At 37.9% G+C, this 23,602-nt stretch overlaps 1 protein-coding gene across 2 annotated transcripts in view; it reads left to right on the forward strand.

Annotated features, from left to right (window-relative positions):
- ZEB1 (zinc finger E-box binding homeobox 1) overlaps positions 1-22,828 on the forward strand; it is a 125,282-nt gene extending 102,454 nt beyond the window's left edge. For both annotated transcript variants that reach the window (XM_075419653.1, XM_075419654.1), the window contains exons 3-9: positions 2,434-2,496; positions 4,150-4,311; positions 7,746-7,948; positions 13,238-13,343; positions 14,869-16,679; positions 18,259-18,439; positions 20,337-22,828. In XM_075419653.1, coding sequence (XP_075275768.1) covers positions 2,434-2,496; positions 4,150-4,311; positions 7,746-7,948; positions 13,238-13,343; positions 14,869-16,679; positions 18,259-18,439; positions 20,337-20,896 — 3,086 coding nt within the window. In that variant the 3' untranslated portion in view covers positions 20,897-22,828. The remainder of the gene's footprint in view (positions 1-2,433; positions 2,497-4,149; positions 4,312-7,745; positions 7,949-13,237; positions 13,344-14,868; positions 16,680-18,258; positions 18,440-20,336) is intronic.
- Positions 22,829-23,602: the final 774 nt, after the last annotated feature.

Genomic DNA, 23,602 nt, shown 5'->3' on the forward strand with positions numbered 1-23,602 from the left:
TTGTCTTTCTGCCTACAACCAAAATTTCCATTCCGCTAGTGGTTTAAATTTGATCAGTTATCTTACCCATGCAGAGATCTTTGCAGTGAGCCTGTGACACAGTGATTGTGTCATACATGTTCACTGCTAGTACACACTGTTGCCTCTGATCTGAAAATCATTAGCATTTAACCCTAGGAAGTCCCACAATATCTCCAAGCAGCTTCTCATAAGCAATGATGGGATGCAGAAGTCCAAGAAGATGTCTTACAATTACATAGTATGTCCAGATGTAATGCCAAGATGGATATTCATGCCCCAGATGCTATTTCTGGAGACCTGTGTTTAAGCAGTCATTCAGCAGGTAGCTCAGATTTCTTCTAGAATTCAGAGCTGTGACTTCTACTTGGTGGAACAGTGTCTTAAGCTCTGTTCCCCATCGTCACATCCCTTTCCATGGCTTCTCAGCAGCTGTGTTTGCAGCACAGTAAATGGGCTTCTGAGGGCACAACTGCAAAGTTGCCTTCCTCTGTGGACCGTACATAGCTATAAAGATGGAGCTCTACTTAAATTTTTTCAAATAATTATTCCTACAGCATTAAGGAAGATCACCCCCTGTGGGAAAGGACTCCTCCCTGTCTTATACACCACTTTCAGATATTGGGAAGAGACAGTACCAAACAGAGGGTATGATTATTAGAATTGAGAGGGTTTTTAACTTCACTGAGATTAATCTATAATGCCATAAGTTCCTTGACATTCCCTTGGGAAGCATAGCTTTTATTTGTACTGACGCCAGTGGAATTTGCTACACTATAATTTAAATCTCTATGAGTAATAACTTAGTGATATTCCTCCTCTTCCACAAAGCCTATTTCCTAATGGAAAAAAATCACAAACCCTTTTTAAAGGAAAATAGTGGGTTTGCATCATGACTGTTTTTCAGAAATTAGATTTTGGATTTAAATTTGCATTGCATACAGTCATCCATCTTACAAATTCTGAACCAAGTCTTTGGTGTCATGAGCCAAAAATATAATTAGTTCACAATCCAGTATTGACCAATAAAATATGGGCTGTTTTGGAGGGGTTTTTAGATGGCAATTAAAGTAAGATTTAAGTGTTGCAGTTTCCTTTTAACCGAATTTCTTGTTTGTGACTATCTGCAGATATAGCTTACACATATTTTGGGTTTGTGGGATTTTATCAAGGTAGACAGAATTAACAGTCTTTTCCTTTGAGGAAGCCATTTATCTGAAAACTTAAAGTTGTCCTAGAATTTATCATCTTCCATATAAAGGAGAAATTGGTTTCTCCTGTAATTAAAAAGACGGAATGTTCTGGGGTTTTGACTAGCCAGATCAAAGGATTTTGCCCTGCACCGAAGTAGAATGAAGTGAGGTAAACCAACGTATGACAGTTGTCATTTCAGATCGTAGCAGTTGTGTAGTCTGACCTCCAGTACCATGTAAGAGTCTTTTGTTGCAGTGTAGCTCTGAAGCAGCTAAGGTTTCCATAACAGAACTATGAAATAACGCTTTAATTTTACATATATTATCCTAGCATGCTACTGATACAGGAGCAAGACAACCAACATAGCTTTCCTACGCGCTCCTGCTGTAAGCCAGTTACTGACAGAAATGGCAGCAGTGGCCTTTCCAGTAGGAACTTCCCGGTCCAGGCTACCCAAGGAACATAAATTAGGAGTGGATTGGACCATTTATTGATTTGAACCACCAGCCTGTAGTGAGGTAAAACTTCCATGTCACATCCTTGAATGCTGCAGCTCGGCAGGAGCTGGTGGAGCTTCAGAGGCAGGTGGGATCCACAGGGTTAGTTCTGCGGACATCTGGTTCCTGCAGGCTCCTTTCTACTGGATGCTGGAATTGATACATGAGGGATTTCACCTGAAGGGGAGAGCATGTGTTTGAAATCCTTGCTTGTTTAAGCGATCGCAGCCTGTAAGTGGTTTCCAGACAATTTACAAGAAAGAGAACACATTAGGGAGCTGTTTGCAGACATTACCAGCAAATTATCAATCATTTCTGAAAACTGCTAATCAGAGAAAATAATGTAAATGTGTTTGTTTTGTGATACTCTGATTTCCAGTAATAATATTCCAGTGTATCTGATAGCTGCATTTGTAGATAGGGCTACTTAAATAGCTGACACTGTATTTGCTGGAGACACACACCCTCCCTGTCTTTACCTTCCTTCAAATAATGGTTAGTCTTTAGTATTGCTTCCTTTTAAGATTTTTTCTTTAACCATGAATATCTTTGTCATTCAACTGATTACACACTGCTGAAATGAGGTGCAATCTATATTTTTGAAAGAACATTGTGTTGAAATGCAATTCTTCTAAACAATATGGAAATGGTGTGTGGCTTTTTTTTTGTTGCTCTGGGTTTTTTTTTAAATATTCATTCTTCTTTTTGTGACGTACTATTTCAGCTGGAAAAGAAACAAAGGAAATCCTGGGGCCTGAAGCTCAGACAGATGAAGTTGGATGTACAGGTAGTTCTTTGTTAATCTGAGTCCCTTATTCATAAAGTGCTGTTGAATTTTGGCTAGGTGAGCATCCTTCTGAAATCTTTGACGTTCTCCAGCCTCTCTTTATAAACTGCTTTGCTCTTCCGCACTAGAAGTCTTAACTTGTAAAGAGTGCTTTAGCTGAGGAAGACCAGCCCGGGCTCCCTTGGGGTGTCCCGGGCCCAGCGGTGGAGGTGCCCCATGGCGCAGAGCGGTCCTCTCTCACGAGGGCTGGCCGCCACACCACACAGCGCCACGTCTGCTAACGACCCTGGGAGCGAGAGCGAAACAAGGAGTAGCGCTGAGCTTATGTGTAGTTGTATAGAATACAACTACAGGTCAATAGATAGTATTTTAAACTAATAATGAATATACAAAAATAAACTGCAGCTAATACTGTACCTTCTTATCAGCTCCTCTGTACTGATTACACAGAAGGCAAAATAAAATGTGTCCTTCAGTTTCAGAATCAAACAGAAAGAGGTGCTTTGTTATTTCTCTGGTTCACAAAAAATTTAACATATAACCAGCTTTTTAAGAGTTTTTTGCACATTTTTTTTTAATACCCTTAACACTGAATGGTTAGATATTATCAGGGTAAGCCTTATTTAAAAAAGAAAAACCAACCCTAAATATTGATATGTTTAAAACTGTAGAGTCACACATTCTTTTTAGCTGCTATGAAGTCAGGCGTTCCCGAACAAGTACGAGGAACTATGTTATTATTGTTATTACATTACAGCCTATATGTGAGAAAGACTGTCTCATGTCATAAAAAGTTTGTGTCAAATCATAAATTGAGTATGTGACTTCACACTGAGAGATGAATTGTAAAACTTCTCCTTCCTATTAAAAATATAGCTCATATTATTTATAGGGGAGGAGATCTGTCATGGTTTTCTGTGCCACAGGCAGAGCTCTCACAGAATGTTCCACCATCGTAGCAGTAAACTTTATGAACAATGTATTTAGGTAAACACTTGATAGCAAATACTTATCGTACAAACATTAAGTAAAATATTTAATTTATTATTTGTGAACTTTGAAGTACAGTTGATCATTGATTATTTTCTTAAGTGTTAAAGGATGTTAACTGGATCTGAACCCTTTTTGACAAGACATTTCCAGCACTGGAGAAGAAGCCCCTCAAAGTTCAAGTTTGCTGCATTTTAGCTAGCCAGTTTGTTATTCAGAGTTTCAATACCTTCTGGCTTGCGCTAATGAACAGGTTTTAAATAACATTAAGAATTATGTCTTGAAGTTAATGAATTTACTTTTGCAAACATACGAGTCAATATATTAAGCTGGCCTTCAAACTACAAAGGTTAAATCATAATTAATGTTGCATTTAAGATTTTGGGGGAAGTTGAGGGGAACAGCTAAATCTAAAATGATACAAAATGCACTGCGTTGAAGAGGCAAACTGCGATTTTAGTGGTTTTTTGAAATGTAATTATGCCACTGTTTCTCTGTTTTAAAACTTGGCATATGCCTGCATCATCAAGAGGTTGACCTGTACTAGTATTTGTAAAGAGTTTTGAAATCCTTGGATAGAGAGAGATTTGGCGATTTGAATTACTGAATCTCATTTATGTTCTTTTTAAACTTGTCATTTCGTATCTTGTTTTTCACTCACAGTAAAAGAAGATGAATGTGATTCTGATGCAGAAAATGAGCAAAACCATGACCCTAATGTTGAAGAATTTCTTCAACAAGAAGATACAGCTGTCATTTACCCTGAAGCACCTGAGGAGGACCAGAGACAAGGCACGCCAGAAGCTAGTGGTCAGGATGAAAATGGTAAATATGCCACCAGTTCAGTTCCTACAAAATAAATTGTACAAACTACTTGGCCTAAAAGTTCTGTTGTATTGCAGAAGACAACAATGCATACACATGTAGCTTTAGGAAAAAAAAAATCCTAGTTAAATAATTACAAGAGGATGGAATCATCATGCAAAAAACATTACTGCTAGATTTTGTGAAACAAGACGTGCACTGGGGTTTGGTTTTGTGGGTACCTAAATGATAACCTCCAATAACTAGAAACAAAAATTCAAGCTCTCATAAAGCTATTCAGTAACATTGTATGAAAGAACAGAACACACATGTATTAATTATAATGGGACTGAAGCAAGAGAGTGTAGTTTCATGTAAAAATAATGCAGGATGAGTTACAACGTTTTTTTAAAATGTATTTCTAAACAAAACCCCCAAAATAATCTATTAGCTAGAAGTTCTTTTATCAAGTAGCAAGTCTGACAGGTTTAGGATTTTTTCCTGAAAAGACAGCAGTGTAGAAAAAAGAAACATTGTTTATACAAAAATGTTTATGTGGGATAAAATAATGACCCATTGTTATTTTTCTTCATGGAAGCCCATTAAGAAATATGGACTTTGCAATAGACTTTGAAAATATTATTTCATAACGAAAGCAGAAAGATTCTTCTGAGTGAGATGACAAGTCATACTTTGTTCATTTCTTTATCATGAAACACTGAAGGCATCTGCATCCTGAAATGTTTGAAGGAAAAACCTGTTCAGATTGTTTTTGCATTCTGCGCTGCTTTCTGAAGTGTTCTGCTTTCATAACCTGTGAAAACTGCAGTTTCAACCAGATTGTGTTCCTTTATTAGAGTATTTAAGATTCCCAAAAGAAAGTAACACTACAGAAAGTACCAGGAGTTGTTGTATTCCAGTCATTTAAAAAAATGTACATAATTGAACAAAAAATGTCCTGGTAGCTGTATTACTGTGCTGGTGTCTAAGGAAGATCAATGAAAGGGGCAATACTCACAATTTTGTTCTGCTCTTTCAGAGATTTCATGTTATTAGAGATTTTAGCAAAAAAACAAGTAAATTAAAATATTTGAGAAATGTAAACTGTGTGCATACCTAATTATATACAGAAATAGGACCTGAATTACTAGTATTTTGTGGTTTACAAGTTTTGCAAAGTCAAGATGTATGCTCAACAGTAAAGTCTTAAAAATTACAGTTTAATTAAAGATGTTAATCGGTGGTTGCAGTGCTGCAGATTGTCAGGTTAGTTTTATAGGCTTGCAATGTGATTTCCATGTAATCATTAAAAATACACATTTGTTTTAATAATTTAAATTGGACATAGCCCAGTAAGTTCACAAGGGATTATGATGAAAACCACAATGCTGAACATTAATGTTTAGTGTTTTAATCATTTGGAACAGAAAATGCAAAAGTTATAGTGATATTTGCTGAAGATCCATGCTTCCAAACTGGGGGACTGGACAAGAGGAGTGACAGAGACTGAGAGCCTTTAGTGGCATTTGGGAAACCGTTGCTGTTTTGCCATTTGCTCCAATGGAAACAGAATTAATGTAATGTGCTTCCAACGTTGCATTTGTGCTGAAATGGAGTATTCCTTATGTCAGGTGAATTGAATTGTAGGTGGAAGAAAGAGAATTGAAGGGAAGCAGAGTGTGACTGCACATGTGGGGACTGGTTCATTTTTGGACAGCCCGGCTAATCCAGGAAAAGCAGAATGGGGTAGAACAACTTAAAAGCTGGTGCAATACGGGGGTTACCTTGCCTGTTACGATAACAAGTGTAAAAGAACCTATGTGACAGAGAAGGTGGTGTTTTTAGTAATAGTGAAAACTGGTCTGAGCCTTCCTTTTCCACTGTTGCAAGAACAATGGCATGTTCAGTGAAAATGAAGTCAGTGAATTCCACACAAACAGAACAAGTTGCTACTTTTATAGACCATATAATCAATCTATGGTGATAACTGCTGGAAGAGGTCATGAAGGTAAAGAATTCAGAAGTACTTTCTAAAGTACTGATTAATTTTATGAGTATTAATAATGCTTATAGTTCTGCAACTTAAAATGACAGTGCGTAGAAACTTGCCCTTTGTGCTTCAGAGCATAAAATGATAATCAGTAAAGACCATCCACCTTCCTCTCCTGCTCTCACTCGGCACAGTGGATAGGTGCATCCTTGCAAAATATGCTTCCCATTTCCCTTGAAGCATGGAAGAGTAGCGTGGTCATTGGAGGGTCACACCTTATAAATTCATAGTTTGATCAAATACAACAAATCCTACGTTCATTTAAACACACTTTTATCAATCTATAAAGAAAAATTTATTCCAAATCCTTTAAAATTTTTTTTTTTTTAGGATAGAATAAGTTACTGTACACAGGGGATAAATATATGCTGATAAGAAGAGAGGGAGTTAAAACTTCGTAAGTGGTAAATTCTCAGGAATAGACTTGTGAAATTAATATTCAGCTGCAGTTTGATTTCACTTTGTCCTGTACTGATACACAAGTAACTTTGTGAAAGACAGCAGAATTCCATAGATCACATTAGAATCATATTTATGGCCTCACATTTGATCTCTCTCTTTTCTGTCACTCAGAGAGTATGTTTTCTCTCCTTTCTGTCCTGCAGGCAGTATGTCCTGCTGACAGGTACATGTCTGTGTGTCATAGAATCATAGAATGCTTTGGGTTGGAAGGGACCTTTCAAGGTCATCTAGCCCAACCCTCCTGCAGTGAGCAGGGACAGCTTCAACCAGACCAGGTTGCTCAGAGCCCTGTCCAATCTGGCCTTGAACATTTCCAGGGATGGGGCATCCACCACCTCTCTGGGCAACCTGTGCCAGTGTTTCACCACCGTTATGGTAAAAAATTTCTTCCTTGTATCCACTCTGAATCTACCCTCCCTTAGTTAAAGCCATTACTCCTTGTCCTATCACAACTGGCCCTGCTAAGAAGGTTGTCCCAGTCTTTCCTGTAGGCCCCCTTTAAGTACTGAAAGGCCACAATAAGGTCTCCCCGGAGCCTTCTCTTCTCCAGGCTGAACAGCCCCAATGCTCTCAGCCTTTCCTCACAGGAGAGGTGTTCCAGCCTTCTGATCATTTTGTGGCCTCCTCTGGACCCGCTTCAACAGGTCCAGGTATAAGAATTATAAACCACGTTTCTAATAATTTTTTTTTCAGTTCTTTTTTCACTTACTTGTTAGGTAAAGAGAAAGAAAAAAATACTTTCTACAGTTTGCAAATATTGTTTATTCCTTAGGAGCTGAAAACAGGATGACCATTAAAAATGTTTCAGTGATAGACTTACATTTGTAAACAGGATTTGAGGCTTGTCTGTGATTGAGCTAACCAGATCTACATCTGTTTGTTGATATTAACAAGTTTGGAGCTTGCATTTGTTTAAATATGGTGTATTGTCTTTCCTGTGTAGGAACGCCCGATGCATTTTCCCAGCTGCTTACTTGCCCATATTGTGATCGAGGGTACAAGCGTTTTACCTCTCTGAAGGAACACATTAAATATCGCCATGAAAAAAATGAAGATAACTTTAGTTGCTCCTTGTGCAGTTACACGTTTGCATACAGAACACAGCTCGACCGCCACATGACATCTCACAAATCAGGAAGAGATCAAGTAAGTGGTGTTTAAATTAAGGTGTTACCGTCCTATGTAACAAGCTGTGATTTGTTACGTGAGCAAAAATGTACAGAGCAAGTAAGCTGTCCACACCAGATTATCTACATGCTGAAGTCCCCGTCCTGGAACATGCACCTAAACTTGCTGCTGAATTCAGACTTTTTCCATAGCTGTCAAAGGATGACATCAGAATTCCTGTGCTTTCATTTATCTAGGCAGTGTGGTTGGGTTTAAATTTTAGTTTTTACAAGTGCTTTACTGTATTTATAGGTAATTAATTTTTCTCTGTTTGTTGGCTAGCATTACATAAAAATTGTGACTCAAATCTAGTCTCAAATCTTTAGTGAAACACTTAAATTTTCCTTTCAGAAATCTTGTTTGGCTAATTCAAAATGTCTTGTACCCATTTTTGCCCTTAAGAAATAAACCATTGTGTTCATTCATTTGCTTGAACTGTGAGATGCAGTTTTTAAATGCAAACCATGCTATCAAACACTATACAATGAATTTGTTCGGAAATTAAAAAGTTTCAATACTAAATAAAGGAACAAAAAGAGTTAAATATATTCTCAGTTTGTTTTCAGTGGTTCGTGGGCTGACTTGAGGGCACAGTTCCTTGAAATGCCTTCCATGAGTTAGCCATCTCGTCACTATGGAAAGTGCTGAGATTCCGTTCCCCTCTCCCTCTTTTTATTTTCTGCTTTTATCCCTGTGATTTCCTGTCATCCATCCCCAATTACATGCTTCCATAGCTTATCAGAGGCACTCTGAGGCTTAGGAACCAACTGAAACTCAGTGAAACAGTCAGGAATTATCCAAGAAAAGAAGATACAGATTTGCCACTGCCAGGTTAGAGAGAGAGGGGCATGGAGATGTTTCCTTCTGAGGAAAGACTAAAAAGATTGATCCTCTCCAGAAAGAAAGCAAGAACATCAAAGAAAGATGCAAAATGTTGAACAGTGAAAGGAACGTAAAGGGAAAGGTACTTCATTATTTCTTGCAGCTCCAAGCCAACGGAATTTTCATTAAGCTGAAAGGCTGTAACATAGAGTAAAGGAGATGCTTTTTCACACATTGCCTGTTAACATCCATTGTGCAAAGTATCGCCAAGTCCAAGTATTTAATAGGCTTAAAAATTTATTATATATTTTTAAACCCAAGTGTTTACATTTGTTGCTAAATTAAATAGGAAAAATTGTTGCAAGTATTGGCTATCCTGCTGCAGGGATTTTACTGTGTCACAGGGTTTGGAATAACCTCGCCAGCATATTCTGACACAGCAGTCCGTGTTTATTCAAATGTATTTCCCATGAACAATTAATTTCTGTCTTGCTCTGTTATTGGCTTGGATTCCACTTAAAAGTTACTATCATCTTATATATGTCATGTATTTCTAACTATAAAATCTATGAATGCTTTTTGTATAATGCTTTTTTGTGAGCTACCACATTTATTTTCAGTTTTCCCAACTAGAAACTTAAAAGCAGAAGAATAAAGTAGTTGGAAGGGCTAGAAGCCTTGCCTATATTTGCATGAAGTTTGAATGAAAAGAGAAAAAATATCAAGCGAGTAAACAGCCCCAGAAGAATTACTACCAAGAAAAACTTAAGTTTTATTCCTGCTGATATATTTTAATGGGCTTATACTTTTGAAGGCACAATGGTATTTGATAAATGTTGTTTCTGTGAAGTATCTGGAACTCAATATTACACCCGTTCAAGTGTGGTTTTTCTCTAGAGCCATAGCCAAAATCAAAACTGCAATACTTTAGATATCTGGTAAATTTGAAAAATATATTTGCCTATGTTAATGTCACAGTGTTGTCATGTCTTCAAAATTGGCTTCATGTGCGTGTAAATGATTACATCATTTGTGTAGTGGAAAGTTAATTTTTTTCCATAGTAAAGTATAGACCTCCTGGGTGTAGATCTTAAACAGCTGCATCTTCAAAACTTAATGTCTTATTCTTAAAAGACTTCACCTGGAAGTAAATTACTTGGAGAACTTTGTTAGCTGGTTAATATCCAGCATGTGACAATTTTATAATCGTTCTGTACAAGGAAGCTATAAGCAAAGATAATTTCTAGTGTGGTGAAGGCAGTGGAAGAGGTGTGCGCACACTGTGCCTCCCTCTGAGGATGGGGCAATATGCCAGACTGCGGCTCCTTCTGCTCCGGCGGTGAGCAGAGAGCTGCGGGCCATCCCACACCTCCTGCTTCGTCCGTCCCTGCTCCCCGACCATGGCATCCTGCACGGCTCCCCTGGCTGCTCCTACGCTGCTTAATGGCGCGTAGGAGGCAATGCTGCGTAGAATCATTAAGGCTGGAAAACACCTCTAAGATCATCAAGTCCAACCATCAACCCAACACCACCATGCCTGCTAAACCATATCCTGAAGTGCCACGTCTACATGTTTTTTGAACGCCTCCAGGGACCTGTGAAGCACCACAAAAGATAAGAAGCCCTTAACCGTACTTCAACATGTTTGTTTTATTTTTCTTGTCAACAATTTACAGCGCGCCCTTAGGTAGTCTGTTAAAATTCATATTGCCATGGACACTGCTGACAAGTGGAAGTTCTTGAAGACCACGGTCAAACCGCCTGTGAAAAAACACTGATGTACCTGTAGTTCCTGTTTAATTCCCATTAATTAGTTTCAGTTCTCTGTTATGAAAAGAGTGGTCTTTAGTCCTAAGCACAGGGAATATTTGATGCGGGGATGCGTTAGTGGCTGGTTACAGACCTTGATGCTGATGTTTCTTCTTTCAGTCCTGAAAGGAATGCAAAGGAGTATTCTTTGAATGCTGCGGTTAATTCTTCAATGGGCAAAAACCAGCAGTTATGTACAGTGCATTAAAAAATAGAACACACATCAGAGGCACAAAAAAGAGGATTTAACAGTACTGAAAGGGGGAAAACAATTTGAATCTGAGAAAATGAAGGTGAAAGGGTATCAAAGGTGGTATTTTAGAGAGCGGTTATGGTTTCTCAATTAGTTTTAAAGAAGAACCTGGAGAGTGACTCTGAGGATGTCTCAGATTATGAAAAAAAAAACTATAGGACAGACAGCAAGAAAGCTGAATAAAGAACTGCGAATATAAGAAGGTAAGGCAAAACAGATGGAAACACTGCTTAGCAGAAAGTTCTAATCAGCTTATAACTATGACCAAGAAAACAGGAAAACTCATTAAAAATTTGATAAGAGAAATGTGGGCTTCCATGCCTTGGAAGCAAAGCATTGAATTTTAAAGACTGGTGCAGAAACATTTCTGACAGATTGAATACATGCACTAATATTCAGTATTGATGTAGTCCAGCATTTGCAGTAGCTGTATACATGCTAAGATCCTTTAACTTGTATAATCTCAAGTCAAACAGTAGTAACTGATTCTCTGCAGGCTTAAGTAAATCCTGACATGGTCCTCTAGACTCAGGGAAGTTGGATCATGAAAGTGAAATGCGGTGAATCAGGCACAATCATCTAGAGCATCATCTTCAAGGGCATCAGTTAAACAGAGCTGAGAAGCCATGTGGGCTAGCAAAAGACAGCTGACAAACCAGGGAATAAGGGTCAAGTGCTAATGAGGACAAGTCAGAGTGGAGACCTGACTGCAGAGCCTGGGAGGAGGCGGCAAGGAGCCCATCCCGAGGAGCACGGCAGCAGTATCTGCTGAGAGGTGAAAACTGCACCTTAACCGAACGCTTGTCCCAGGGGAACTGTAGAATTGGGGTGCTTGGAAGCAATTTAGATTATCTTGTTTAAGCTTGTCTCCTGTTAGCATCTGTGTACTATAAAGGAGGGCAGGGTGCAGAACAGGGAAGGTTGGTAATTTGGACAGTATCTCTCATAGCAGAGCGCTCAGACTTCCATCCAGCAGACTGCACGGCTGCGGGTTCTTCCACTCTAAGGGCACGAATCGGAAGGGGAACGTCATCCTGCCTTTTTATCCATCGCCACTTCTCCAGCACAGCCCTCAGGTCCCCGCTGCCATGTCTGAGCGCGGGGAGCAGCCTCAGCCTGCTCCCAGCACTGCCGGCCGCGCAGGACCAGCATCAGGTGTGGGAGCTCCCCGCCACCACTCCGCACTGGAGGAAGTTACCGCGCGCCAGCCAGTTGGTGGTAGCTGCCCGGAGGCAGGCTGTTTCCCCGGAGTCTGTGAATAGCTCTATTAATGAGTTTATGAAAATACTTGCCCCGGTGACCAGAAAAACTGCAGCTGCATCCAAATGGTGGTAGACTATCTTTTTTGCAAAATGAGCTCTGCTTAAAAAGGAGATGCTGGTTTTTTAAATGAATGATTTGTTTGACTGGAAAAATTTCTAATTCCTCCATTTCATGTTGGTAATTAAGCTGCTCCAACTTCTAAGATGCATGCAATTTTTGACTTTAAAAATACACATGGAGAGATTTATATGTAATAAAATCACATATTTTGCATATACATATCACAAATATACTACATGTGTTTGCATGCCTTTCTTAGCTTTTGCTTTTCTTAAACTAGTATAACAATAAAGGTAAATTAAAAATAATTTGGAGCTTAACAATAAGTGCTCTCACAAGGCAAAATAGAACAAAAATAACCACAGAGCTGCAATGCAAATAGTGAAGAGGTTTGATGTTGTGTACTTGGGAAATCCCTCAATATTGTTATTTATTTTAATTTAGTTTTTTGCATTTATTTTGAGAATTAATTGTGACTGAGAGAGCCTTTGTTGTCACTGAGCCATCTTCTCTTGAGCAATCCTGTGGCATCATTACATAGAGGAATCCAAGGCCAACAGTAAGCGCTGGAAGCATGTAAATGGAAAAATCAAGTCAACTGATTAAACTTTAAACAGGCTTTTATGTGCTTGAATGTTGCTCTGTCCTGCGTGACATACTCTGTGCGTGGCGGGCTTGGGGTTTTTCTTGGTTTTTTTGCTTTCACAAGTAGAATTAGCCTGCATCCTGGAACTTCTTACTCACATAACATGTCAGTGCGAGCTTCACCTGAAGTTAGGAGAAGGGGCAAATATATTTGGGGTTTGGTTTTGGTTTGTTTTGGTTTTTTTTCCTTTTTTTTTATACTGTACCAGATTTATTCAGAAGATACACATGACTCAGTTTTATCCTGACTTCTAATTTGTTTCTTTTTCATGCATAACGCATACCACCTTCAGTCTCTTAAAATTATGATTGATTCTTTTCAGTTTTGTATTACATTTTCTCTGTTACAATGTGAAAATACAAGGTGTTTTTCCAACATGCTGTCGTATGCAATAATTATGAATTCTTTCTTACAGAGACATGTGACGCAGTCCAGTGGTAATCGAAAATTCAAGTGCACCGAGTGTGGAAAAGCTTTTAAATATAAACATCACCTAAAGGAGCACCTACGAATTCACAGTGGTAAATGAACCAAGCACTGAATTACGTATTAATGTTGCCATTTCTACTCTTTATAACTTTGATGTGATATCAGTCTTGTAAGTCTAAGTTTCGAATACTAGGGTTTTCCTTTTTCTTCCTCTGGGACTCTGTAAGCACTGACTGCAGCCTTCAGCAGTGTGCAGAAAATGCGTAGGATAACTCGAGGGTTTACAGTTGCAGCTTAAGTTCTGACAGTTAAGGAAAACTTCACTTGTGGCAGAAGAAATGGGGCATCCTTCTGGTCCTTTTTCATTTGTCTATTTTTCCTCAATGTTTGCAGACCACTCAGCATGTTAGGAGCCTTGCTAGAAAATCTTAATTTATAATAATCGGGACATATTAACTGTGCTTCCTACTGTCGGTGGCTGTGATTTTGTTAAAATATCATGTTAAAATATTAGCATAGACTCAGGACGTGGGTCTGGAATTATGATATATTGTCACAAAGTTTAAATTTATAGGAAAAGTTCCAATCTGTAAGAAATTTAATATATAATGTTATATGTTAGTATATAATTATAACTAAAATGTGGTCACTCAAAAGAAATTCTCAGTTTCTCTCTTCAGCTCAAATTTACCCATTGACATAAAGTCTGAAAACAAGGGTTTAGGCCATCTTTTCCTTTCTTACTAGTTGCTCAGCCACGATAACAGCAATTAAGAGCATCTCACTTAGAAGTCCTTCTTCAGCAAACATATTTTTATTTTCAGAGGCACTGTGCCAGTGAGTGAGAAGGCCTCAGTCAAAGTGCTTTTCAGTCTGAAGCAAGCCAGCTATTTCGGCTCTTTCCTTTTCCTCTGTAGCACAGATCCCCTGAAAATCCAGCTCTAGCGATGGGTGTAATGATTGCATAGTGGTGTGCATCTTCCTGGCAATTTAACCTGACATTCGTCTCTGAAGGCAAACATACATCAGTCTTCTGCATGTATCTTATTTCCCTTTACTTAAATTTTTCCTGGTTTTATCCAGCTGATGGGTCTTGTAGGAACATATATATATATATATATGTATAGTATTTGAGTTTGCCACAATAAAATGTGCATGACTCCTTAAATAATTATGACTTGCATTTATAGCATTTCTATTTTTTCTTTGGTTAATCATATTCTAATTTTTTTCCATTCTGAAGTAGTTTATGCAGCTTCTGAAGTTCATAGTGGTACTACTTGAATGGAGTTTAATGAAATCTGCAAGTATTGTATAGACTCATTTATATGATATGTAGACAGTTACTGGGAAATACTGGAATGTATCATGATCATGTGGACTCCATCCTATGTCTACTAGTGGATCACAAACTTATTAAAGGAGCCTAGGATCAGAGCTATAGATGACGTCATTACTCTTACTATTCAAATAAGGTTTATTTTTTCTCCCTAGGACTCTTTGACAGGTTATTTTGATATATTCTTCTCTAGTTACTATTTCCTGATGAATTTACTCTGTAATCTAGTAAACTGCTGCATATGCCTTTTTTCTTTTTTTTTTTTTTTTTATCATTAGGAGAGAAGCCATATGAGTGCCCAAACTGCAAGAAACGTTTTTCCCATTCTGGTTCTTACAGTTCACACATAAGCAGTAAGAAGTGTATTGGTTTGATGCCCGTGAATGGTCGAGCTCGGTCAGGGCTCAAGACGTCTCAGTGCTCCTCCCCTTCCCTTTCTGCATCACCAGGTAGCCCAGCAAGGCCACAGATACGACAAAAGATAGAAAATAAACCCTTGCAAGAGCAACTTCCTGTTAACCAAATTAAAACTGAACCTGTGGATTATGAATTCAAGCCCATAGTGGTTGCTTCAGGAATTAATTGTTCAGCCCCTTTGCAGAATGGGGTTTTTAGTGGTGGTAGCCCATTGCAGGCAACCAGTTCTCCTCAGGGTGTGGTGCAAGCTGTTGTTCTACCAACAGTAGGTCTGGTGTCTCCCATAAGCATCAACTTAAGTGACATTCAAAATGTACTTAAAGTGGCAGTGGATGGTAATGTAATAAGGCAAGTATTGGAAAACAATCATGCTAATCTTGCATCCAAAGAACAAGAAACAATCAGCAATGCATCTATACAACAAGCTGGCCATTCCCTCATTTCAGCTATCAGTCTTCCTTTGGTTGACCAAGATGGGACAACCAAAATTATCATCAACTACAGCTTGGAGCAGCCAAGTCAACTTCAGGTTGTTCCACAAAATCTAAAAAAAGAAAACTCTGTTCCTACAAATAGTTGCAAAAATGAAAAATTACCAGAAGATCTTACAGTGAAGTCTGAGAAAGATAAGAACTTTGAAGGAGAGACCAACGATAGCACTTGTCTTCTTTGTGATGATTGTCCAGGGGATCTTAATGCACTTCAAGAATTAAAGCACTATGAAACGAAAAATCCTCCTCAGCTTCCTCAGCCCAGTGGAACAGAAGCTGAGAAGCCCAACTCCCCTGTCCCATCAGAAAGTGGGGACAACAACTTATCTCCTGGTCAGCCACCTTTAAAGAACCTTTTATCGCTCCTAAAAGCGTATTACGCATTAAATGCACAACCGAGCGCAGAAGAGCTTTCAAAAATAGCTGATTCAGTAAACCTACCCCTGGATGTGGTAAAAAAGTGGTTTGAAAAAATGCAAGCTGGACAGATATCTGTGCAGTCTTCTGGGCCATCTTCTCCTGAGCAAGTTAAATTAAGCAGTCCCACAGATAATGATGATCAAGCAGCAACTACGAATGTGAACGAACGCCAGAACAGCACAGATAGTTCACAAAATCCTGTCAATACAACAAAATCTCAGACTTTACCAGGGGGATCAACTCTGAATGGTTCACGCAGTAGCACGCCATCCCCTTCGCCACTAAACCTTTCTTCATCAAGAAATTCACAGGGTTACACGTACACAGTAGAGGGTGTACAAGAAGAGCCACAGATTGAACCTCTTGACCTTTCACTACCAAAGCAACATGGAGAACTATTGGAAAGATCTACCATAACTAGTGTTTACCAGAATAGTGTTTATTCTGTCCAAGAAGAACCTTTGAACTTAACTTGTGCAAAAAAAGAACCGCAGAAGGACAACAGTATTACAGACTCTGATCCTATTGTAAATGTAATCCCACCAAGTGCCAATCCCATAAATATTGCTATACCTACAGTCACTGCCCAGTTACCTACAATTGTTGCCATTGCTGACCAGAACAGTGTTCCATGCTTGAGAGCTCTCGCTGCCAATAAGCAAACCATTTTGATTCCACAGGTGGCTTATACATACTCTGCTACAGTTAGTCCTGCAGTACAAGAAACACCACCGAAACAGACGCAGGCCAACGGAAATCAGGTACTTCGGTCCCTGTATTCCTGTATGTTGTGTACGACATACTCATTCTGTATCCATGCTGAACTAGCAGAAAAATGTCAAGATAAATTAAATAAAATGTAAATATAAATTATCGGATTTATTTGGCTTGATTGTTAATGGGTACTAGATGTTATGTTAACTCCTCTGCAAAGCTAGCTAGCTCAGGCAGCCCGAGTCCAGACTGACAGAAATTATATAGTTCTGTGTGTGGACAAGTCAGTTCTTCACTATGTTCGGTCATTCAGAAGTGTCTTCTAGGACGTTAGTGCTCAGTATTTTAAATACAGTTTAATTCTCCTGATCAGAAAACAGAATAAGGCCATGGCTTGTGTTTCTTGCTGGCTCTGTACCTCCTCTTTCCCCACATCCAGAAAATAAACTGTTTGGAATTTTGGCTACCCCCTTCATGCTGCTCTGCTTTCTTGGCTTGGGGAGTAGCTGAATTCATCCTATGCCGTAATGGCACTTGAAACAAAATGCAGATGTATTCTCAGTTGAAATTCGGGCAGGTATTTATCTTCATCTGCCATTCCTGTATCCTGCCCTGTTGCTCCCTGGGTACATACAGATGAGATCTAATCAGAGTCCATCCTGCTGAGAAAACACCTGTGCACGCTGAGGTAGGGGCAGAGCACGGCAGACAAGTGGCTTGCATAAAGACCGAGTGTTTCTATTTAAATCTTAGAAACTGGCTGCTCAGCTTGTTATGCAGGCTTCTGTGTAGCCAGAGACTGAGGAGCCTTGAGGAGTTACAAGGTTGCTTATGAGTTAAAGTTCATGAGACAGACAGCATTTGAGGTAGCTAATACATACGTTTTTATATTCTGATTTGATGATATACGATAAAAGTAATTCTGCATGTAGTGATACTGCCGGTATCGGTAGAAGATACTGTGCTTCTTACAGGTGAGCTTCAGGGCTTGGAATGCTTAGAAATAGACTACAGTTATGACTTTAAAAAACTTTTTACGAATAAAACATTTGAAATCCCCCCAGTTTTGGGTTAGGTAGTATTTGTGGTTGTTTTAGGAGGAAGAGGGTAGTCAGATATGCAAATTCAGATGCTAACTTAAATAGTTTTTTGTGAAAATTTCATCAGAAAATACGGTGTTAACTTCCATAAAATCCATGAGGTAGCAAAATGTGCGTGACAGACATTAGTTGAAAAAAAGCAGTTAAGGTGTCAAATTTGCCTTTCCAACTTACTGAGGTACTTTGTAGGTCTGTTATTTTCTTTTCCTTCCTAACATTGCGTTTATTTTACGGGCCCTAAAACATGATGTGCCAGTGTATCTTAGACTTGGCCAACAGTGCAACTGGGATGTGATTATAAAGTCAGTCCCGGTGAGGACCGTGCAGCTGTGTGGTGGCAGGGACTGCAAAGCAGAGCGATGCAGTGAAAGATTTTTTTGGCTCTCTTAAGTCTCAACAATTTTATTTGACTGTTTATGGAATTGAATGAAAATAACAGTGCAGCTTCAGCTTACACTTTAGAAATGATGTGCTGCATCGGTGCATTTTTTTATTGAACTCAGCCTTTTTTGTAATTTTTCTTAAGGATGAAAGGCAAGACACTAGCTCAGAAGGCGTATCGAATGTAGAAGATCAAAATGATTCTGATTCAACACCTCCAAAGAAAAAGATGAGAAAGACAGAAAATGGGATGTATGCATGTGATTTATGTGACAAAATATTCCAGAAGAGCAGCTCGTTATTGAGACACAAGTATGAACACACAGGTATGTACTAGGAAAAGCAGTTTCAGATCATGATTTCATTGGCAGTATGTAACTGGTAATCTCAACTGGAATCCAGTTCTCAGAAAGTGTAAGGAAGTGTAATAGTCCTTCTTATTGTCTGTGCTCAGTCTCTTTAGAAACCTATGTTTTGTATATTTGTTTGACAGAGCTACAATTCTATGTTTCTTTAAATCTGTAAAACCTAAACCCTGAATAGAAAAAGGGGGGGGGGTGTCTTCTGTGTGGCTCAGAGACAATCATCTGCAAGCCACAGCCTGTAATGAAGGATGTATTCTAATTTACCTTCCCTGGTTATAAATTAAGAAAATTTCAAAATTAAAATGATAAATTAAGAAAGTAGGATCGTGTATGTGTATGATAGATACACTGCCTTTAGTGTAAACTATCTAGCATGAAGGATTTTCAAATTGAGCCACATTTGTAATTATCTGAAGTTAACAGCCATTCATTACACATAATATAACCCCAAAAGAGCATCTTATTGGCTTTGATTTTTGTTTCTGATTTCTCATAGTTGTTCCTCTTGGCTCCAGTTCTGGTATCTTTAGTCTTTTTTTTAGTAATTATTGCTCTCTTATTTCTTCTGTGATGGCTTAAAATTTTTTTTTTATTGGTTAGCTGCCTATATTATATTTCTGCATATTAATGTTTTGATTTCATCTCACAGAATTAAAAAGATGAAAAATTCCCTTCTGTCATTGCCACTTGATCAAGTTTCTCAAATTGTGTTTGTTAAGACATCTATTTTCATGTTTTTCCTGTCCTGAGACTCTTTTAACTGCTCCTTTTTGTAACACAGTTGTTCTTTCCATTCTACTTTTAAATTATATGCAGTGTTCAGAATCACGGAATCATTTAGGTTGCAAAAAGGCCCACCACTAAACCACGTCCCTGAGCACTGTATCTCCAGGTCTATTAAATAGCTCCAGGGATGGTGACTCAACCACCTCCCTGGGCAGCCTGTTCCAATGCTTGATAACCCTTTCAATGAAAAAATGTTTCTTGATATCCCATCTAAACCTTCCCTGGCGCAACTTAAGGCTGTTTCCTCTCGTCCTATCACTTGTTACCTGGGAAAAGAGACTGACACCCACCTCGCTGCTTGTTTGACAGAAGTTGACACGGAGGTGCTGATCATCTGCGTAGCGTGACCAGAAAACTGCTGTCTTATTGCCTGTATTTTTTATGTCTGGGCTGAGACCGTGCAAAGTTGTTTTGTGTAACAGCTTGGAGTACTGAAATCAAAATAACTTTGCTAGGCTCATGCTGTGTTTATGAGAGACTCTAAAAACAAGGCAACAAAGTAGAAAGCTGAAAACAGGGCAGAAAGAGAAACAAGTGAAACAAAGCAGATATTTCTTGTTAATATATGTTTAGTCAGCAAGTTCTGTACGTGAGGCACTTACCTGTGCCAACCTAAATTTTAGATTGATTTTCCTTTTACCTATGTCATGGAAGAAGAACTTGGTACACAAAAACAACATAAAAGTTTAGTAGATTTAGAATTTCCACCAATACAGAAAAATTAAAATGGTTTTGAGTTGAAATAATGTTTACTACGAGAAAAATGTCTCCTTTGCTAATTTACTTAAATTTGCACTTTTTTTGTGCTGAAAGTTAGGTCTGAGAATCTGTTTGTCCTTCTACGTTCAGTTTTCCTAAGGAACTTAGAAATTGCCCTTGTAATTGTGACAGAGTAGTGTTGCACCCTTTGGGTTCAGGTGAGAAACTCAGGCTGAGAATATATGAAGTAGAATGTCTTGTCAAATAAAATTATCAACTGTTGGTAACCGCAGTATTTTACGATGAAGACAACAGTATACACTTTTAAAACTTCAGCTACAAGATGTCCAACTGTTTGTGCTTTATTTTGTAGGTAAAAGACCTCACGAGTGTGGAATCTGTAAAAAAGCGTTTAAACACAAACACCATTTGATTGAACACATGCGACTGCATTCTGGGGAAAAACCCTACCAATGTGACAAGTGTGGAAAGCGGTTTTCACACTCAGGGTCTTACTCCCAACACATGAATCATCGCTACTCCTACTGCAAAAGAGAGGCAGAAGAGCGTGACAGCACGGAGCAGGAGGAGGCAGGCCAGGAGGTCCTCAGTAACGAGCATGCTGGTGCCAGGGCATCTCCGTCACAGATCGACTCGGATGAGAGAGAGAGTCTAACCAGGGAAGAAGAGGAAGACAGTGAAAAAGAGGAAGAGGAGGAGGAAGAAAAAGAGATAGAAGGACTTCAGGAAGAAAAAGAATGTAGGAAACTACAAGAAGTAGAGGATGATGATGATGATGAAGAAGAAGAAGAAGAAGAAGAAGAAGGGAAAACTGAAGGTAACAAGAACAATGAAGCTGTAAGTCAAGCAAGCAGTGCAGAACCAGAAGTTATACAGAATAATGGGCAGGTGTCGGAAGAAAGAAACGAATAAAGCTTAAATGATAGTTTTTTCTATAAGGAAAAAAAGATTGGTAATGAAGTTCGTTCTATATTATACATGCTTTTCATGGAAACGCAGTAGCCTGCATACTGTGATTTCTGTTCACTACTGTGTAAAAAATATATATATAAAAAAAGTAAAAGAAAAAAAAAAGAAATCCAGGTGTGCCTGAACCTCAAACTTAGTAATTTTTCACACAGTTTTCAAAGCTAGGAACAAGTTTATAACATGAAGCAGATTAGAAAAATACAGTGACTCTGGAAGCAAAGATTTAACAGGTTATAGGAAACCTGATTTATTAGACAAGCATCTGGCATTGTTTGTTTTATCAGTATTAATTTTCATTCTTAAGTTGATTAATTTTCAAGCTGTACAATTGGGAGAGATTTATATGATTATTTTTTTTTAATGGTAAAACATTTCCTAAATCCACTTCAGTATTTTCTTTTGTTTTAAAATGTGAGAACTTCTGCACTACAAAATTCCCTTTTGCAGAAACCTGTAATGCAGTTGCAAACAGCGCTTGGCTACCTTTGTAAATTCAACCTAGAAGGTAGCAGTTTATGACATTAGATGTTGTAGTAGAGCATACTATCATTTAAAGTGTATTGTTAGCCTTAAGAAAGCAGATGATAGAAGAACTGAAGTTTCTTACTCATGTGATTAAAAATGTAGTTGAGAAGATTGTCGTTGAGTTCTGATTGCAGGGACTAACAGTGTTAATACTGGTAAGGACAGCAAAGTCGTCAATATCAGTGTTTGTAATTGTGTTTGGAGTATGTAGTAACAATATGAAGGATATGATATGAAGCTTTGTATCTCCTTTGGCCTTATGCAAGACCTGTGTGCTGTAAGTGCCATTTATCAGTATTATAAAGGCTCTGAGCAGCCTTTATCCAATGTGTGGCCTACAATAACTAGCATTTGTTGATTTGTATCAAACTTCGAAACTAATCATGGGGAAAAAAACACTCAGCCATCAGAGAAGGAAGAACACTGGTATATTTCATTATTTAATTATTTGGTGGTGTTTTGGGTTAATACCTGACTTGCAGAATTTCTCTACAATAATTACAAGGGAAATTTTCTAATCTGCTTTATTGCTTTATTGGTTTACTTTAATTTCAGACACATACATGACATGTTATCTGGCTCATAAGTATTTTCAAATGTTAGTTATTATGGACCCCATTTATTAACAATGTTAGCTGATTTTTACCTATCAGTATTATTTTATTTCTTTTAGTTTATAGATCTGTGCAACATTTTGTACTGTATGTCTTCAAACCTGGCAGTATTAATACCCTTCTTACTGACATATGTACCTTTTTAGTTTTAGAAAACTTTTATATTTATGTGTCTTATTTTTATATTTCTTTATTTATTACACAGTGTAGTGTATAATACTGTAGTTTGTATTAATACAATAATATATTTTAGTATGAAAATTTGGAAAGTTGATAAGATTTAAAGTAGAGATGCAATCGGTTCTCTTGCATTGAGATTTGATTTAACAGTGTTATGTTAACATTTATACTTGCCTTGGACTGTAGAACAGAAGAATTAAAATGGGAATGTATTAATTTTACAATTGCAATCAATTCATTTTACCTTTACCCAGTTTTTAATATAAAGCTCTTAAATTTTGAAATTCACCGTGTGACTAATAGCATGATGCTCTGCAGTTTTATTAAGAGATTAGTCTAACCATAAACTCTCATTTCCTTAGTAAGCCAAATTAGAATAATCTTATAAACAGTGTTGGGAACAATGTTTAACATTTTTGTGCCAATTTGTTCCTGTATTCATGTATGTATGTTACAAATCTGAAACTTCATTTTTAAGTTCCTTGTTACATCATGGTCATTTTCTAGTTTTTTACCAGACTCCCCATCTCACAATAAAATGCGTCAACAAGTCTGATTTGCTGTCATTATTCTGGTAATTTAGAAAATGGTTTTGAATTATTTCTATGAGATGTTGTTCGGACATGGTTCCTCCTTCGGCATTCATTCTCGGTTTCAGTTGTATGTAAGGAGCACATAAGTGAGAGGAAGGGTTGACTGTGTGCAGGCAACAGGATTGCTACAGGAGTTAATTGATTTACCAGCGTTAGCAGAACAACTGAGTTTTCAAAACGAACCATGTGGTTTTGTGATTTTTTTTTCTCTTGTATCTACTTAATATAAGTTTAATGCTCTCTTTCAGTAAGAAAAGGGAAGTAAGTCTATAGCTGTTTTCTTGATTTAGCACTGAGCTAGTCAAAAGGTTGATGTATATGTTGCTGTTGAACTTTCCAAAGATATGGCACCAACATTACAGATATGTATTCTTTCAGTAATGTAAGTATGAAGGCTTGAAAGTTGTATAACATATGCATGTTTACAATGTTTTGCAGTTTAAGCAAAGTTTAGAGACTATTCTTTAAGCAAAGTTCTGTTCTTTAATGATCCCTAAAAGGGGATTTCAGTTGTTAATTTTTGGTTTTTTACACAAACGTCATGTAAGGTTTTTATATTCACGTATCCAAGTTTTGAATAATTCTCAATCTTATTAACTCAACATTAATACAAAATATTTATCCCATGTAGTAATTGTTTTACTTTGTCTGTATTTTGCTGTACAGTACATCAAATATTGCACTTTTAAGTGGAGTAAGCTCCTAACTCAGTAGTATGACTGAGGTAAACATGAGAA

The sequence above is a fragment of the Opisthocomus hoazin genome, chromosome 4, assembly GCF_030867145.1.
Source record: "Opisthocomus hoazin isolate bOpiHoa1 chromosome 4, bOpiHoa1.hap1, whole genome shotgun sequence".
Taxonomy (NCBI): domain Eukaryota; kingdom Metazoa; phylum Chordata; class Aves; order Opisthocomiformes; family Opisthocomidae; genus Opisthocomus; species Opisthocomus hoazin.